General features: G+C 37.2%; 2 protein-coding genes across 2 annotated transcripts; both read right to left on the minus strand.

Annotated features, from left to right (window-relative positions):
- Positions 1-7,256: 7,256 nt before the first annotated feature.
- Positions 7,257-8,914, minus strand: LOC113342912 (floral homeotic protein PMADS 1-like). Its single transcript, XM_026587285.1, has 5 exons — positions 8,401-8,914; positions 8,216-8,306; positions 8,051-8,112; positions 7,843-7,945; positions 7,257-7,603 (listed from the first exon to the last, which is right to left on the minus strand). Exons 1-5 carry the CDS (start codon positions 8,586-8,588, stop codon positions 7,463-7,465), a joined length of 585 nt encoding a protein of 194 aa, XP_026443070.1. The 5' UTR covers positions 8,589-8,914; the 3' UTR covers positions 7,257-7,462.
- Positions 8,915-13,825: 4,911 nt separating this feature from the next.
- LOC113342937 (floral homeotic protein PMADS 1-like) lies at positions 13,826-14,350 on the minus strand. Its single transcript, XM_026587302.1, has 3 exons — positions 14,163-14,350; positions 13,977-14,067; positions 13,826-13,891 (listed from the first exon to the last, which is right to left on the minus strand). The coding sequence occupies exons 1-3, from the start codon at positions 14,348-14,350 to the stop codon at positions 13,826-13,828; spliced, it is 345 nt and encodes a 114-aa protein (XP_026443087.1).
- Between the last annotated feature and the right edge of the window lie 5,651 nt (positions 14,351-20,001).

Here is a 20,001-nt window from a genome sequence, read left to right on the forward strand (position 1 = left end):
CACATTAAAGACGACAACGTGGCGGAAACCTCGGGACATGGTGAGAAGAGGGTAAACGGTCATATGTTTTCTTCCCATCGTACCTGTGGTAAGATGAAAAGAAAAGGAGCAAATTGTGAGAGTAAAATACCCAATCGTCACGTGGAAGCATCACAGGAGGTGATTTCATGATCAAAAGATGAAAGGAATAGAGCGAATCATGCCCTAAAAGGAGATCTGCAAATGAATCGAGATATCTACTACTTAATCACATGTGTATGTGTGACGCATGTATGGAGTAGTCAGATCACTCAGACGGTCAAGTCTAAAAAGATGGACAAGCATTTAATGAAGGATCAGAAGAGGTGTGACACAGCTGTGACAAGGGCACATCATATCAGATACTCGGACAAATAGTGCTAACCAAAGAAGATGTAATATGATACCCCAAAAGAAGGAGCCATACAGACAACGCGAGATAACTCGGAGAGAAGAGATTGAACGATTCAAAGGATGGCAGAAGAGCAGTCCGAGTTGAGACATGGTGTACGATAGCGTCACCATCCGACCCGTATCGAGTTACACCTTCACGTGTCCAGTCTGTATATGAATACCAGTCCATGTAGAAGGAAATGGACATGTAATCTTAGATGGTCTTTCTACAGAAAATTCTAGAGAGAGATTTAGAAAAGATTAGAGTGAAGAGTCTGAGTGATATTTGTAATTCACCAAAGGGTAAGACCTTCATTAACAAAAAAAAATAGTTGTTTCACCATAGATATAGGCTAAAATGACCAAACCACGTTAGGTGCTTGTGTTATATTTTACTTTCATGTTCTGTTCATCTTAAATTAATTTGAATCTTGAATGTTCATAGTTTTATATCATTAGATCTACTTGGATGTAGTCATCAGAAAAAATGCAACTACGCCAACTACTTTTCCCAGTGATGGAGCTAGACAATTATGGATCAACTGATGTTTGATAATCAAGTTTGGTCCGAAATAGTATTCAGTCTAACATGTGCCCAACTTAGTAGTTGGTATTTCAAAAGAACGTTGACCGACATTGCCTGGATTAAGTCTAAGCTAACAACAAGTGTAGAAGTAAAAAAATAGACTAATGCTATGGGTGGATGGGGAATAGGACTAGACAAGTGAATATGACTAATCAATCGACAATATATAGCTAGTCATATGTTTCTTCGATAGGGACTGTCTTAGGTTGTTTATCTAGAGTCTAACCCAACAACGTGATTATTATATATTATATAAACCGAGGGACATTGTGTCGTACATATGGCAAAAAAGATCCTAAGGTTCAAATCACTTTCACAAGTTAAACCACTAATTGGGGTATACCTAATGAGACAAAAACCATGTCATTTTTAAGTAAAACAGGCCACCCTTTAACCTTGTATTTTCATAACGAGTCTCTAAGCCATTGAGTTCATCGTCTAAGTTCTGCTTCTCCTCAGTAACTTCATCTAGCTGCTTCTGCAACTCAACATTGCGCTTACGAGCCTCTGCGAGACAGAAAAGATACATTCAACCCAAAGAAGTTTCACAAGGAATGAAATACATAAAGCCAAAAGTTGCTAACAAGCAATCTTCATGTTCAGCTAAGACAGATTCTAAAGTCTATTCCAGTTGGGATTTTTCATTATCTAATGCACTAATTTGTGCCTCAGACGGAGTAAGAGCATCATTGCTTGAAGGACATGAAAGCAAGTTCTTATCACGCTCATTCTCTAACTTCACATATGCCCACTTAAGACGTTGAAGCTCCTCCCTGTCATCTTCTTCCTGCGCCAACTTGGGCATATGATCAAACTTCCATTCAATAAGCTCGTCCTTCTGAGCCCGGAGCAGCTTAATTTCATTTGCACAATCAATTGCTACTTGCTTAGCATTCTCTAATATCGCACGAAGCTCAACAGTATGATCTCGGTGAACATCCACATCAGTATGAAGCTAAATGATCTCATTTTCCAAAGAATCGATCTTACATTGACGAGAGCTCACATCGAGCTTTAAGTTGCAAATTTCTATAGCATTCTTATGACCATTAATATCTATCCTCTCCCCCAAACGATGCACAGTAGCTACCAATAGAGGGACTAGTTCAGAAGTCTAACACCTATTATCATACCAAAAGCTAAAGATAAAGGAAAGGACAAATACCTTCCAACTCTTTCTTATCTCGGCGACGTAACACAACCTCCTCCTTAACCATATCCAAAGCGAGCCGCAAATGATGGATTTCGTTCTCCACTTCTTTGATCTGCCTCCTGGAAATCCGAGCCTCGGCTAGCATGCCAACCCTCAAATTGTTGCTATAGCATATCGACAACAATACCAGTAAGACTAGGGAAATCACAGAACCAATAGTAAATTTATCAAAACATAATAACACCGACATCACAAGACGATGCTTAGTCGACTTATCCAAAGTGGTCAATATTTGAGCATGTTCCTCCTCGCTCAACTTGGAGTACTCCTAGGAGTATATCATAGAAGCAGCCTAGCAATTCCACCAACAATGGTGAAAGAAGGAACAGACGAAACCAAAGAAGAACCAGTAAAACTGCCATCAAAAGAGCTAGGAACCCCACTAACACCAACAACACCTTGACCACCAGAAACAACATCTCGTCCCCCCGATTAAATGAAGGACACTTATCAGCGACATTACTCGCCTGGGGCATCTCCATCTCCGACATCGGAAGAGGCACCTCGCTCTGAGAAGGGAAAAACTCATGCAACAACGCAGGGTCCACATCTTCAAAGAACCTACCATCCAACTCAATAACTTCATCAACACCAAAAATAGCAGCCATATCAACCCCCAAAGCATGGTCGGGAACATCCTCCGCAACATTTGATGGACCAGAACCATCCTCAAGCCTCCCTAGCTGCACATAATTAAACTCTGATGCTAAGCTATAAAACATGGGCAAGGTATATATACCTTAAAACAACAAAACAATATTTTCTACCTTAGCATCATCAACAACTCGAACAGTCCTCCCACGACGTTTACGGCTAGAAGAATCAATCCACCTGAATTCCCGTGGCTTATAAGGCGGAAACTGTCTATGTATATCGGGGATCCCATGAAGAATACCACCTACCTCGTCACAACCATAAATATAAGGACCCACAACCCGAAGAGGAACTAAAAACCACTACGGATCGTTTATCCGACGAATAGTATAATTACTGGCATGGGGAGGATCCAGATTGACCCTTCAAAGCACGGCGAGATCGTGAAAGTTCCACTCCAAAACCATCAAATTTTCCCTTCTTCTCACACAAGTAGTTGTCGAGGAAATTCGCAATAGTATATAGATCTTTTTGGGCAGGAACGAACTCATTTTTCTCGTGCTCGGTCACCCTCCCCAGACTTCGGCGAGCACACTCGCAGGTGATCCGATAGAAGTTGCCATTAGGATGAAATATGGCTCACTGAGGGTCTAAGTGACATAGCACCTTGTACTGGAAGGGGTCTAAAGGATAATACAGGGGAAGGAGAAGTCCAGCATCTAACTGGCCTTCAGGGATGATGATCTCGTTCGGACCACATTGTTGCTCGGCGATATCCCTGGTAAGAACTCTGTCCTCACCCTCCGGAGAAGCAAAAGAAACCTGAAATATCTGAAGACGATGCCTAATATTCAGATTCTCCAAGTAAGTTTCATCAGAAACACTTGAAGGACGATTTGTATCATAGGATGCAGTAACTGGCCTTTTATCACTAAAATATCAAATAGTTACAAAGTAGGAGAAAAGTAAAGAAACATAAATTGATAACAAACAACTGAGAAAATACCGAGATGATGATGATAAAATCATGGCGAGAACAGTAGCGCCATTAATACACCAAACAACCTTAAAAAGGAAAAAGAAGGAGCAATAACTCTTACCATTTGCGTAAAGGAGAGTTCCTACCAGACATCGCAAAGACTTTAATGAAATCGAAGAAGTCAGGAAGGAACATGAAAAGACAGAGGAGAAAGAGAACAAAAGTTCTGAACTCTGCAGAATAGGGAAAGAAAATAAAAACATGTTTCTTTATCTTAGGAAGATTATATAGGAGATATAACTCTTTGGGCAAGGGCACATCATGTCAGATACTCGGACGAATAGTGCTAACCAAAGAAGATGTAATATGATACCCCAAAAGAAGGATCCATACGGACAACGCGAGATAACTCGGAGAGAAGAGATCGAACGATTCAAAGGATGGCAGAAGAGCAGTCCGAGTAGAGACATGGTGTACGATAGCGTCACCATCCGACCCATATCGAGTTACACCTTCACGCGTCCAGTCTGTATATGAATACCAGTCCATGTAGAAGGAAATGGACATGTAATCTTAGATGGTCTTTCTACAGAAAATTCTAGAGAGAGATTTAGAACAGATTAGAGTGAAGAGTTTGAGTGATATTTGTAATTCACCAAAAGGTAAGACCTTCATTAATATAGAAATAGTTGTTTCACCATAGATGTAGGCTAAAATGACCAAACCACGTTAGGTGCTTGTGTTATATTTTACTTTCATGTTCTGTTCATCTTAAATTAGTTTGAATCTTGAATGTTCATAGTTTTATATCATTAGATCTACTTGGATGTAGTCATCAGAAAAAATGCAACTACACCAACTACTTTTCCCAGTGATGGATCTAGAAAATTATGGATCAAATGATGTTTGATACTCAAGTTTGGTCCGAAATAGTATTCAGTCTAACATGTGCCCAACTTAGTAGTTGGTATTTCAAAAGTACGTTGACCGACATTGGCTGGATTAAGTCTAAGCTAACAAAAAGTGTAGAAGTAACAAAATAGACTAATGCTATGGGTGGATGGGGAATATGACTAGACAAGTGAATATGACTAATCAATCGACAATATATAGCTAGTCATATGTTTCTTCGATAGGGACTGTCTTAGGTTGTTTATCTAGAGTCTAACCCAACAACGTGATTATTATATATTATATAAACCGAGGGACATTGTGTCGGACATATGGCAAAAAAGATCCTAAGGTTCAAAATAACTTTCACAAGTTAAACCACTAATTGGGGTATACCTAATGAGACAAAAACCATGTCATTTTGAAGTAAAACAGGCCACTCTTTAACCTTGTATTTTCTAAATGGATAATATACCTTTGTTAAATTAACACTAAAAATTTTGATTAGGTTAATTAATTGAGTTTAGATGAATTAATTAAGTAGATTAAAACTTATGAATTTCAGTTATCAAATTTTGTTTTTGATTGAACTAATGTGGGAAGATTTTTGATGAAAAAATTTGTTTTGAGATTTTTTTTTGCAACGGAAACGAAAACATACTACCCAAACACTTCTAAAAAGGGGATTGCAGAGATGATGTGTGAAATCATACTCAAAATTAAAGAAGAAATCAACACTTTCAGTTATGAAACTATGAAAAGTTGGCAGGGTCGACGAATGAAGAACATGCCGACTATATCTGGCCGGCAAGGTCGACGGATGAATAACATGCCGACTATATCCGGCCGACAATGTCGGTGAATGAAGAAGATGCCGACTTTATTATTTTCGGAAAATGGGTCATTTGTCCAAATATTTTTAAAACATGGTTCTAATGGACGAGTAAAAATTAGTATGGGTGAAATAGAACCAAAGAAAATAGCAAGAATGAAACTGGATTCATCCTGGCTTAAACTTAAAAAAGAGCGAGGATGGAACTGGATGCATCCTGATGTAAATTAAAAATAAGAAAAAGTATTTGAAAACGGGCAGGATGAAACTGTTTACATCCTAGCTATTTGTACATTCTTGTCCATTAAAACAGTATCAAATTTTACATGTCTTTTTCACTCAGGAATTGTTGATTTTGGTCTTTTTAACCAATTTTGTGTATATTTTTGACACACACGAGACTGTTGTAAATGTTTCACTAGTCGGCATCTTATTGATTTTTTACCTTGCCGGCTAACTTATAGTCGGCAAGGTTGACAAAAAATACCTTGCCGACTATAAGATTTTTGACATACAGAGAAAGGTGTTACAAATACATAATTAGTCGGCAAGGTTTTAATTTCATAACCTTGTCGACTAAACTATACTCGGCAAGGTTCAAATTTTCAAGTTCTTAGTCGGCAAGGTATAAGGATGAATACCGTGCCGACCCTGTAAATATTACTTTCAAAAACAAAACTCTTTGAAAAGTCGGCATGCTATTCATCTTATAACCTTGCCGACTAAAAATAAATATGAAAAGTAGGCATGCTATTCATCCTATAAGCTTGCCGTCTAAAAATAAATATGAAAAGTAAGCATGCTCGACAAACAAATACCATGCCAATTGTGTAACTATAATTCAACAATTTCAAATTTTTTGATCTAATTTGTCATTCAAATAACAAAACAAAGTACTAGAATGATTTTGAAAGGATTAATCGACAATAAAAAAGATCATAATCGGCGGTATTTTCTCATTTGAAAACGATGAAATATAGAGTAGGAGAAAGGAATTGATCATTAGATTGATGATGAAGGAGAAGGGAAGAAATTAATAAGGTTTTGATCTAAAACCCAAAAGGGATGATTTTGGTTATTATTAGGAGAAGGGTAATTAGGTAACTTTACACATATTAGACACCCCTTAACCCTCTATTATGATGGGAACAAAATGGATATATCCCAATTAATCTGGATATACTCTAATTTGACCGGGATAAAATAACCGTCCACCCAAGAACCAGCGGATACACAATTGGCCATTGGATGTAAATCATGTGACATATTTCGGACTCCCATGACCATATTCAGAAAAAGCATATTAAAAGGGGCCAATAAGAGATGTCTTTTAGCATCGTTATGGCCATTTAATCATCGGTCCTTCTTTACCGACCGAGAAAACCAAACCAGCTCAAAACCCTCAGACACACAATTTTTTTCCTTTTTCTTTTTTGTGGGTTCCAGTAAATCCGTGCTTTCGGAAGACGTGCGGGAATGGGTTTGTGTCTGGTGGTTTTGAGCTGGTTTCTTCAGATCGGTCTGTAAAGAATTTTTGTTTAATCATACAGTACATGAAGAAGTGCAAACTGGAAAAGGTACTACAAAAGACTTCTTTCTTGCACTTAGTATTTAAACCATCACTTCCCTGTGCTGTCAGCACAGCTGCACAACAACGCCAAGAGCTCCCAACAGCCAAAAATCAGCATCCTACTCCACGGAATAGAGTGCTAAACATGGCCACAAAAAACTAGTATAATATCTAAAATACTTGATCACGAAGAGTCAAAGATAGATTCAATATGAAAGTACCAATTTGGAGTCACGGGTGAAACATCCATTCGAACCATTCCCAAAATGCGTAGTACTAGCTCAAAGTATAATTTGAACTCATAGTCACACAATCTGACACTTTGCCTAAGTACTACTCAGATCGTTGATAGAGTACTAGAGCAAGCTGTTGGAATTGAAGTATTCTCATCTTGCTGCATCATGAAGATTGTGCTGGCTTGGTTGCAGTTGGAAAGTAACTTGAGATGGAACTGCATTGAGAGGATTGAGATGAGACCCCTGGAGGAACCTTACGCGGAGTCCTCTGTGTGCTTCCTCGGATCTAATCTGCAAAGTAGCAAAAAATGGTGTAAGTCCTACAACTGAAGCCTAAAGGAAAAATTAATATAATAGAATCAAAGTAAATTTCTTCTATACATGGGTCTGACTGGTTACCACATGGTTCTGCCAATAACCACAGATTAAATTAACTAGTTAATTACAATGAAATGCTAATACATAGAAATCAGATATGAGTGGTGGAACTACAACTAAAAGTATCAGAGCAGATCTTTCTATTACGTTACCTTGTGATGTCGAACGATTTCCAAAGAATGACGCAAATCTCCCTTGAGAACAAGCAGTTGGCCATAGCTAAATTCACTCAAGTCCTCTTGTCCAGTCCTCTGCCTATTCCAACCCATAAGCAACCAATAAATACCATATTCATCATGAAATTGCAAGCATTACATATATAGCTAGTGTTACAATTAGTGTCAAATCATCTATTATTACCCGATCTCTTTCCTTAGCGTACTGTTAATCTCCTTCTGCTTTCTCAATTCATTTTCCAAAGTCTGTGCATACAAATAAACTAGTATTATTAATTTGTAGAAACACAGAAAAGAAGAATAAACATCAAACATCAGAAATCAAAAATCAGAAAGGACTAGTAAGTACCTTTAAGAGATTTACATTACCAGCCTCATATTCAGAAGGCGATAGATCTATATCAGTGTTCTTTTCATACCTATCAAACAACTCCTTCATCCTAAACCCCAAAAAAATCAAAAAAATGTAAAGTGATGTTGCAGGTGTTCATAATGCAAAAAAATGAGTACTAGTATGTGAGGGAATGAACTTACGTAGTAGAAGGACTGACATATTCATGAAGTTTGCCTCTTTCAGAAAACATGACGACACAAACTTGAGCATCACAAAGATAGGATAATTCATGAGCTTTCTTCATAATCCCTGACCTTCTTTTGCAGTAAGTTACTTGCCTATTAGTTGTGTTCTCTATATACTTCATCACTCTCTTCCCACTAACCATGTTTTCTGTAGCTAGATCTTTACTGAGTGAGTTTGCAAGTAGTTCAGCTTCAGGACCTTCAGGTAAATATGCAAAGTCTAACAACCAAACTAGTCTCTCCTCACCACTCTCTCATACAAAGGGGAAAGATGAACCCCTGTGCTGTCTGTATAGCAATAAAGACCCCAACTTCATTCAAAATGGACTACACTTGGACAAAAAAATTATCCAGCTATATGACCAATCTGCAAGTTTGCAACACAACTTTTTTTTTTCACTAAAAAGAGCAACTTTTCAAGTGATTATCCCAAGACGAATGAATGTATGAGCTCCACGCAGTTGGCTACTAGCATCAATGGCGATGACTTCAGTGGGACTGTTCAACTAACTTAAATGCACTTAAATGCCACTGTACTAGTTAGAGAGAGAGTACAAAATATGGATGGGTCACGAGAAAAAAATCGAATATCTAGCTGTCTTAGGTGAGTTGACTGATCAAACAATACTTACGTGTGTCAGTCAGTTTTCAAATTCCAGACAAAAACCCCCACCTACTTTTACTAGAAAACTGGGTCGGATGCGATGGACACCAGGGGGAGAAAATAAATTGATTGAATAAACGTGGTCGGTTCTTTATGAACCGAGCAAAGGATCCGAACAAAAACTACCTCTCTCTCTTATGCGGTGGCGGAGCCAGGATTTTAGGAGAAGGTAGGCAACAAGAAGAACATATTTAATAAAAAAAATTCATTGCGCATGAAAAAGAAAACAAATTCATTGCCCATGGAAAAGAATTTGTATTATAACACCTAATAGCATTTGATAACAACAAAATATACATATACAACACAAGACATGTTAGCTAGTTGATTCATGGCAGAAGCACCAATTTCGTTCATTTCGTAGATTAGTTCATGGAAAAAGCAAAGAGGAAATAGAGAGCAGAAGGAATAGAATAGGTCGTGATTTTTACTTAATATTTTGCCTTTTACTAGATTTGTGCCCGTATTATGCACCGGGCATTTTTCCCTTTTAATTTGGCGATACATTTTGATTTGGTGTGCGCGAGACTTTGTCTCCCGTGGAAAATCATTTTCGATTTAGTATGGCGGGGCGAATACATTAAATAGGGGGAGAAAAAAGATACTCCCTTCGTTTCACAAAGAAAGTCCGCTTTGACTTTCTCAAAATATTAAGGAGAACATATTATTTTACTTGACTACCCTTAGTTACTTATCTATTTTATTTTAATAAAAATGCCACCAATAAAGACAATCCAAAATTGATTTGAGAATTATAAATACGAAATATAAAAAGAAAATTTAAAAGATATCGAATTTATGAAGTATAAATTTTATAAGGAATTTAATTTTTAGAGTTAAATGTATATTTCCTTAAAAGGAATGAAGGATATATTTGTTTCCTCAATTATATTAAATTTCTTTAGTATTTTAAATTGAGTCACGTTAAAAATGGATTTATGATTATAAAGAATTCAAGGGTATATTAGAGAGTTCATTGAAAAAGTATGACTATAAACAGAAGCTGGACACAATTTTGAAACTGACGAAAAAGGAATAGAGGACAGTCTTTCAGAAACAGAGGGAGTATGAATATATAATTGCGAATTTTTATTTATTTTTTCCTTGTATTTTCATAGAAAATATGTGTTTTGGAAAAAAGGGTTTGAATATGATAGGTACTCGACATCCGAATTAAATTATAACTTCCGTAAAACTCCAAACACGGTAAGTAAAGTTTTCCTTTAAAATTTTTAGCTTTTAAATCAATCGTATGTTGTCAAGTGTCTTCTCCAAGACTCTCGATTCTCCACGAAAAAGAAACGATAACGCATGTTAATGTAATATATGAAATAAACAAATGCAGGGATGTATTGTAGTAACAACACTATATATGAATAAACAAATTCAGTTAGTTTCGATGAGCAAAGAAGATGCATCAACCTACAAACACGACACGCATTTTCTATATCCGAACTCTAGATTTACACTGAAATCTATGGGTTTATCCCAGCTAATTATACAGTATGTGTACACGAACTATATGCATTTGCAGCTCATAACTTTTTGTATCTACTCCTTATGTTTTGCAAAGTAATGATACTATTTCACTTTCACTTCCGGTTTCTCAGTTTTCCCACCTCTACTTATGAAGAAGCAAAATTCAGTTTTATCGTATTTTGGCCCACGAAGCAAAATGCTTTTGCTTCCCCTCTGCTTATGAAGAAGCAAAATTCAGAGGAAAATTTGTATCCAAACGCGCTATTAATTTCTGACTCACCACTGAATACAATCAACTTCCCAGATGCGATGAAAGGCCAGCATTTTACAACCGGTTATGGAGTTGAACCATTTCTAGGTTCCATGGCATATATAATGTACAAGGTTATTCTACAAGCTCCCTGGAACCAACGAGTAAATCAGGGGTCATTGTGCAAACCTTAAGATTTTTATTTCTAATAATTCATAAATAAAAATCTTATATAGAAAAATATAAATAACATCCGGTAGTCCGCAGTTTTTCAGCTAAAAGAATCGTTTAGAATCTTCGAAATTTAAACAATGCAAACAAAATCAACTCATAATAATTGATAAACATGGGTACGACTTTTATAAAAAAACTGACCATCGAAGATTATTAGGTATTTTTCTCTACAAATTCTGAATTCCAGGATGTGGTGTTGCTAAAAAATAATATGAGACAAATGTACCTAAGGATTTACCGAGATAAATATACCTGGGGATTTAATACCCGAACTACTCAAGTCAAAGACAAGCTTATCATGTGTATTTGACAAAACCAAATTACTGGACATTAACACCTTTCTCGGTTTCTCCTTGGTTGAGATAAACCTTTTGGGTGTCATATAATCTTAATAAAAACAAACCCTCTTTTTGCCATAGTATATTTGTTCTTTAATTTTTTTAATTTTTCTCCACCATCCCACGGCACATGACCTAGATATAAAATAGAAAATGTAAGATGAAACCATTATTAACGATTACATTGATGTCTCTGTGTCATTTATAGAAATAGCATTTTCAATCAAAGAAAGTATCATTTGGTAATTTTGACTTTGGAAAATGGAATACATGTGCCTAGTTAGTAAGCATGCTTAGTGGTTGGTTACTCTTGACTAATCAACACTTGAAAACCCCATGCAAGAGAATCCAAAAGATATGACTTCAAATATTGATCCACTAGTGTGGAGAATTAGGATCGAAAGTATGATAGACAAAAAGATTTTACTCTGTGGGGCAAAAAAAAAAAAAAAAAAAGAGACAAATCTAAGGAGGTTTGCTCTGAGCAACTGCAGTTATGAGTTGCTATAAAGCTAAACAGCTTTGCTTATAAGGGCAAATAGCTATATTTTAGCGATTACTACATTTAATGGCCACATTTGCTATTTGGCAATTTAACGAGAAAATTTTTGATGGGGGCAAATATGGATGGGGGGTGGGGAACGAATGAGAATTTGACATTTGTCTATATTTTTCTTCCTGTTTTTAGCAAATTAAAATTTCACCCGAACTGCCCTTCACAAATCTAATAAAATTTTATTAGTTATCTAACCTTAATTACGATCCAACGTAATAAAAGCTAAATTCCAACTTAGATATTGTTCTTATGAATGGAGATTTTTTTTATATCGTTCTTATCAATGGAGATTTTTTTATGAAGATTATTAATCAAATATTAAGAGGAAATAAAGCCCCAACTTCTTTTTATTTATTCATTTATGATGAATCATGAACACCTTGATTCATTGAATCCGTTAAGCTTGATTCTTTGTTGTTGTTTTTTTTTAATTCGCTTCATGAGCACAAACAGTAGTGCACTTAGTAGTTTAAACCATCTCTTTCTTGTGCTCTCAGCACAACACCAAGAGCGCCGAGAAACAACATCCCACTCCAAGGAATAGAGAGTGCTAAAGACATGGCCACAAAAAACCTATACCTAAATGCTTAATGAAGAAAAGCCAAAGATAGATACGATATGAAAGAACCAATTTGGAGTCGTAGACTCGTAGTGCTGAAACATCCATTCACATAAATGCGAAGTACTAGCTCAAAGTGTAATGGACAAACGTCACAAACCTAAAGTCAGAGTCACACAATAACCTGACACTTCGCCTAAGTACTACTGGATCATTGAAAGAAAGTACTAGTGCAAACTGTTAGAATTGAAGTATTCTCTTCCTGCTGCATCAAGAAGATTGGGCTGGCTTGGTTGCTGTTGGAAAGTAACTTGAGATGGAACTGCATTGAGAGCATCGAGATGAGATCCCTGATCCTTTCTTTTAGCCTAAGACCAAACGAAGCCGATGGTTTGTTAAAAAAAAAAGAACCTTAGCAGAGATTATATTATTATTGTTGAGTTTAAAACTTACAAATAACGAGCGCTGGAGAATACGTCTACGTGCTTCCTCGAATCTAATCTGCAAAGTAGCAAAAAATGGTGTTTAGTCCTACAACTGAAGGACTAAACAAAATATATTTGGTCAGGCTATCCTCCAACCTTTATTGCCAGTGCAATCTTGGAGGATATGAATAATGTAGTTATCTCACATTTCAATTATTAAAAATCCCTTGTTTGCAAAAAAAATAAATAAATATATAGAAGTAAATTTCTGTACTTACATTATTCGGTAATTTCTTACTGGTCATAAGATAGTTCTGTTACCCCATAACCATAAATCAAACTAGTTAGTTTAGAATAATATACTAATACGTAGAAAGTAGATATGAGTGTTGGAATTACACTTAGGAGTATCCTACTACAAAAAAGAAGGTTTCTAGGGACAGACAGTTTTGAAAAAACCGTCCCTAAAGAAGGATATTTAGGACGGTGATGGCCTGATCGTCCCTAATAGTCATAAAATATTTAAATCAAAGCTAAAATATGTCCGTCCCAAAAAGAAAACATGGCCAAATAGTATTAGTGACGGTGGAACAGGGGACGGTACATAAACCGTCCCTAATACCTCTTGGGACGGTTTTTTGTCCTTTTGGGACGTTTTTTGGCCGTCGCAAGAGGCCTTCTGTTTTGTAGTTCTATTTTGTTACCTTGCGATGTCGAACGCTAGCCAGAGAACGAAACAAATCTTCCTCAAGAACGCACAGTTCGTCATTGCAAAATTCACCCTAAGTCCTCTGCCTCTTCCAACAAAAATAAATACCATATTCATCATTAAATAGCAAGCATTAGTGTTATAATTAGTATCAAATCATCCATCATTACCTGATATCTTCCCTTAGTATACTGTTAATCTCCTCCTGTTTTCTAAATTCCCTTTGCAAACTCTACACATACAAATAAACTAGTCTTAATCATCAGTAAAAACAACGAAAAGAAGAATAAACAGTAAAAATCTAAAAGGACTAGTACCTTCAAGAGATCTTTATTGTCAATCTCGTATTCAGAAGCCGATAGATCTATATTTGTCTTCTTTTCATACCTATCAAAAATGTCCTTCATCCTAAACCAAAAAAAATCAAAGACAAATGTAAAGAGATGTTGCAGGCTTTCCAAATGCAAAAACTGAGTAGTATGTGAATGAAAGAATGAACTTACGTAATAGAAGAACTGATATATTCAGCAAGTTTTCCAGTATTTGAAAACATGACGAGGCAAACATGAACATCACAAAGAATGGAGAGTTCTCTAGCTTTCTTAAGAATCCCTGACCTTCTCTTAGAGTAAGTTGCTTTCCTCTTAGTTGTGTTCTCTATAAACTTAATCTCTATCTTTCTTCTACCCATCTTTTCTATAGCTAGAACTCTGCTGAGGGAGTTTACAAATAGCTCAGGACCTTCAGGAATATATGCAAAGGCTAAACCCTTGCAATAACCAAACTAGTGTCTCCTCAGTCCTCGCCACTCTCATAAAAAGGGGAAAGAACCAGGACTGTATTTCAATAGATTAATACCCAACTTCATTCAAGAGTTTGACTACACTTGAAACAAAATCGTATAGCCTCTGGTTACAACCAAGTCTGCAACCCTGCAAGTCTGCAAGACTGCAACACATTTTTTGTGTTGCACTAAAGAGAGCAAATTTTCTGATGCTTATCCCAAGGCAAATGAATATATGAGCTCCACGCAGTTGGCAACCAATATCTTTGGCGATCATTTCAGGCAAAGTACAGAATATGGATGACAAAATCGAATGAACATAGCTGTCTTAGGTTAAGTTGACTGATCGAACAACACATGGGTTTGTCAGTCAATTTTGAAACCCGACAAGAAAACTTTACATTTTATTATTAAAAAACTTGGAGAAGAAGAGAGAGTCAAGTCGGATCTAGTGAAACACTGGGACGAAAGAAAGATTTGGCATTCAAACTTAATGCAATTGTTGGCCACTGAATTATTACGGCCAGGATAATTCATGAGACAAAATTGTACGAATCACTTATCACCGTAGGCGTCTTAGATTAGTTTGTCTGATCCAACAGCACATGCCTGTGTCAGTCAGCTTTCAGAAATCCAAGAAAGACCTCACCTCACCCATATTTTTGAATAGAAGAAGACAGAGTCAAGTTGCAATTTTTTGGCCATTCAATAACAAATAAATCAAAAATGATTAACAACCCCAAAAAAATATACCGCAAAAAGTGTGAGAGGGAAGGGGGCTCACTTCTGCCCTTTCCTAACCAGATGCTAATCACACTCTCATTGTGTCCATTGGATTACTCCTCGGTGTAATCACGGTTCTTTTCTTCCGTGGATTTATAAAGGAGAATATCAGTCCTATTAAGTGCTGATACCATCCAACGGCCAGTATCGGTGGGATTTTTTTATCCTATATTAAACGGTATCAGCACTTAGTAGAACTGGTATCCCCTTTATAAATAATGGGTCTATCATTTGCTTTAAATAAATGTGGTATTACCAAAAACATAATTGGGAATTTCCGAAGAAGTTCTGTGTCTACTTGCAAATGTTTTTCGTTTAAAAAATAATCCTGCCCTATAGAAATCAAAAGAGATTGAACTAATTAATTCATCTAAGTAGTAACATTTGCATCAAGTCATTAGTCTTGGCAAATCAATTAAGTCAATTACTCAAGCTTATTGTGTCACTTCTAAAAGTAGTATTTTCAACCTGTGATTGAGCCCCTAACTTTATCTGTGGCTTTGCTCTACCCATCTTTCTAGATCTCTAAAGCTAGAATGAGAAAACTAGGCTAGGGTTCTGAACAGTCTACACCGACTAATTGACTTGTAATTGCGGAAAATCTCACAACTACACCGGTTGTAAATATGAATCAATCCAAACATTAATGATATTATTCACCACTTTGACATTAATGTGATCTTCTCAAACACTTTGAATTGAATGTTTGATGTTCTTATAAAGATTACAAGACTTGTTTGTGTACAAAAATGGAGAAATATGAGATGAAAGTTAAGTTATAATGGCTTCTTTCTTTTTCTCTCTAGAATAATTCTATTAGCCAAATATATTCTCGGTATATTTGGCATTGTATCTGGTAATATATTTGGCATTGTATCCTGTATAATATCTTGCCCATCTTAGGAGATATGGGGCATATACTGTTACCTAGCTTAGGATATTTGCTTGGATTATCATTTATCTTTTAGGATCACACTCTTTTATATAGGAGGTCTTTTGTATTGGTTGGCGAAGAAACAAAGAAGAAAGATTGTGCTTTGTGTTCATCATTTGGGAGTAGTTTCACAAATACTTTATGGTATCGTGAGTCATTTTTTATTTTTTCGATCTATGGGTGAGTCATTTGTTCAACAATCTTCAGTTGAACATTCTTCTGAATCTGTCAAAATTAATGTTATTATTAGTGACGTTTCAGCATCTATGAATCATGTTCGTCTCAATGGTAAGGGTGTTCATGTATGGATTATCGACACTGGTGCTTCAAATCATGTGTGTTGTGATGAATCTCTTTTTCTTTCTCTTCGTACAGTTAAACCTGTTCAAATAGGTTTACCTAATGGTGCAAGCATTAAGGCGACCAAAATGGGCATTGTCAAGTTGAATCCATCTCTTGTTTTATTTGATGTATTTTTTGTGCCAACATTCACCTGCAATCTCATCTCCGTTTCTCAATTCTTAACTTCTCGACATGTTAAGAATATCATTCGTTTTCAATTCACTAACTCTGAGTGTGTTATACAGGACCATACCTTGGGGATGACGATTGGTACGGGTAAACTTATGGAGGGGCTTTATTGCCTAATGTCGTGGGAACCAACTCGTGTTAATGCTGTATCTGGGGCTTCTTCTACATCTTTATGGCACAAACGCCTTGGACATCCTTCCATGCAAGCTCTGAAGTTTTTGCCTCCAGTCTGTGGTACTACTGGTCAGTTAGATTTTCATGCTTGCGATATATGTTATCGAGCCAAGCAGACTCGTAATGTTTTTCCATTAAGTGATAATAAAGCAACCGATTTGTTTGCGTTAATCCATTGTGATGTTTGGGGTCCTTATCGCGCTAATCGGGCTTGCAACTCAAGATATTTTTTGACTATTGTGGACGATTATTCTCGTTGTGTTTGGGTTTTCTTAATGAAAACTAAAGATGAGGTGCCTAATTTAATGAGAAATTTTTTTGCGTTGATTGAACGACAATTTTCCAAAAAGGTGAAAATCATGCGAAGTGACAATGGGACCGAGTTTAAGGGTCTTACAGAACATTTTCGTATGAACGGTATTATTCATCAAACTTCCATTGTCAAAACACCTCAGCAAAACGCTAGGGTGGAACGAAAACATCGTCATATTCTCAATGTTGCTCGTGCTCTTCGTTTTCAGGCGTCTTTGCCTATTGATTTTTGGGGAGAATGTGTTTTAACCGCTGCGTATTTGATTAACAGAACTCCTTCTCGTGTACTCAACTTCAAAACACCTTATGAGTTTCTGTATGGAACTGCTCCCAATCTTGATTTCATTAGAGTGTTTGGATGCTTATGTTATGCGAAGAATCTTCATCCTTCTGACAAATTTGACAGTCGCAGTCGACGGTGTATTTTTCTTGGATATCCTTTTGGGAAGAAAGGTTGGCATCTTTTTGATCTCTCTACAGGAAGTTATTTTGAGTCACGGGATGTTCAATTTTTGGAAGACAACTTCCCTTTGGCCAATCCCCAAGAACTGTCACAACTTCAGTCTTTGTATTCCGATGATTCGAGTGATGTGTGTTCTTTCCCACACACTGATGACTTCCAAGATGCTGCGTTTGTTCCACCTCTACAGCCGGATATCTCTGACAACGTTACGACAATTACTCCTCCACTACAGCACTCGACGCAATCAACTTCTGAAGATGAAGTTGGTAGTTCTTCAGCAAATCAGTCGTCCAGTCTGGATATCTCTGACAACGTTACGACAATTACTCCTCCACTACAGCACTCGACGCAATCAACTTCTGAAGATGAAGTTGGTAGTTCTTCAGCAAATCAGTCGTCCAGTCTGGACACTACTTCTCAGCAGTTCGTGATCAGCAGCGATATTGTCCAGTTTCTGCGTTAGACCTGCCGTATCTTCTCAAAACATTGAGTCTGTACCATCTTCAGTGCACGATGATATGCCTGCAAGTTCATTATCTGCCGATGAGCTTGGTCGTGGTAAACGTACACGTACAGATAATGTAAGGCATCGAGAATATGTTCAGTGGAAGAACGTTAACACAAATCTGGTTTCCCACGACTCTTCTCCTGTACCTATCCAATCCTCAGGTACTCCCTACCCTATAACTCACTTTGTGAATTGTAATGCTTTTTCTACTGCCCATCGTCACTTTCTTGCAGCTATTTCAAGTGATAAGGAGCCTACTTCTTTTAAGGAAGCAATGGCTGATCCTCGATGGCGTGAGGCAATGAAACGTGAGATTGAGGCCTTGTTTGCCAATCAAACTTGGACAGTTGAAATTCTACCCCCAGGGAAGACTGCCATTGGGTGTATGTGGGTCTTCCGTATCAAACGTCGATCTGACGGTTCAGTTGAGCGTTATAAAGCCAGGTTGGTAGTCCTTGGCAATCATCAAAAGGAAGGGATTGATTACACAGAGACTTTTGCTCCTACTGTCAAAATGGTCACTGTCCGCACTTTCTTGGATGTCGCTGCTATTAATAATTGGGAATTGGTACAAATGGATGTTCATAATGCTTTCCTTCACGGTGATTTGAATGAGGAAGTATATATGCGACCACCTCCTGGATTTAGTAATGGTTTGTCTGGCAAAGTGTGCAAATTGCGTAAATCCCTGTATGGTTTACGACAAGCTCCACGATGCTGGTACGCAAAGTTGGCAACCGCTTTGCGTTCATATGGCTTTTCTACCAGTGCTTCTGATCATTCTTTATTTGTATATCGGAAACACGGTGTTATTCTGCACATTCTTGTGTATGTGGATGATCTGGTTATTGCTGGAAATAATAGCTCTGCTATTCGTAAGTTTCAGACTTATCTTTGTAAGTGTTTTCATATGAAGGATTTGGGAAAATTGAAATATTTTCTTGGTATTGAGGTAGCTCGGAGTTCACAAGGGATTTTTCTATGTCAACGTAAGTATGCTCTTGACATTCTAACTGAGACAGGTCTTCTTGGTTCTAAACCTTCTAGCATTCCGATGGAGGAAAATCACAAATTGGCTCTTGCGTCAGACAAGCTTTTGGATGACCCCGCTCGTTATAGGCGTCTGGTGGGAAGGTTGATTTATCTTACTATCACACGACCTGAGCTCTCTTACTCCGTTCATATTTTATCTCTTTTTATGCAACGTCCTACTCACTCGCAATGGGATGCTGCTTTGCGTGTTGTTCGCTACTTAAAGAGTAGTCCTGGACAAGGTATTCTCCTTCGATCTGATTCTACTCTTGTTCTTCATGCTTATTGTGATGCAAACTGGGCTAGTTGTCCTCTCAGTCGTCGGTCCCTTACTGCACATTTTGTTTTACTGGGAGGATCTCCTATTTCTTGGAAAACAAAGAAGCAAACAACGATATCTCGATCTTCTGCTGAAGCCGAATACCATTCTATGGCTTCTACCACTTGTGAAATTATATGGTTAAAAGGTTTACTCCGGAGCCTTGGTATAAAGCACCCTGCACCGGTTCCTCTTCATTGTGATAGTCAGGCTGCTTTGCACATTGCTAACAACCCTGTTTTTCACGAAAGAACCAAGCATATCGAGATTGATTGCCATTTCGTGCGTGATGAACTTCTTCGTGGTACTATAGCTCTATCTTATGTTCATACTGCTTCTCAGCTAGCTGACATTCTCACTAAAGCTTTGGGTCGTAAACAATTCCAATCTCTTCTTCTCAAGTTGGGCATTTCGACTCTTCATGCTTCAACTTGAGGGGGGGTATTAGCCAAATATATTCTCGGTATATTTGGCATTGTATCTGGTAATATATTTGGCATTG

This window comes from Papaver somniferum, unplaced genomic scaffold, assembly GCF_003573695.1.
Source record: "Papaver somniferum cultivar HN1 unplaced genomic scaffold, ASM357369v1 unplaced-scaffold_5, whole genome shotgun sequence".
Lineage (NCBI taxonomy): Eukaryota > Viridiplantae > Streptophyta > Magnoliopsida > Ranunculales > Papaveraceae > Papaver > Papaver somniferum.

Bases quoted from the DNA above. Each gene is read 5' to 3' on its own strand.
- LOC113342912 (XM_026587285.1), bottom strand. From the start codon at position 8,588: ATGGTTAGTGGGAAGAGAGTGATGAAGTATATAGAGAACACAACTAAT. The intron at 8,307-8,400 runs GTAAGTTCATTC...TTTGGGGTTTAG, and splicing joins TATGTCAGTCCTTCTACTAC to GATGAAGGAGTTGTTTGATA. The intron at 7,604-7,842 runs GTAACGTAATAG...GCTACTTTGCAG, and splicing joins AAATCGTTCGACATCACAAG to ATTAGATCCGAGGAAGCACA.
- LOC113342937 (XM_026587302.1), bottom strand. From the start codon at position 14,350: ATGGGTAGAAGAAAGATAGAGATTAAGTTTATAGAGAACACAACTAAG. The intron at 14,068-14,162 runs GTAAGTTCATTC...TTTTTGGTTTAG, and splicing joins TATATCAGTTCTTCTATTAC to GATGAAGGACATTTTTGATA. The intron at 13,892-13,976 runs GTACTAGTCCTT...TTGTATGTGTAG, and splicing joins ACAATAAAGATCTCTTGAAG to AGTTTGCAAAGGGAATTTAG.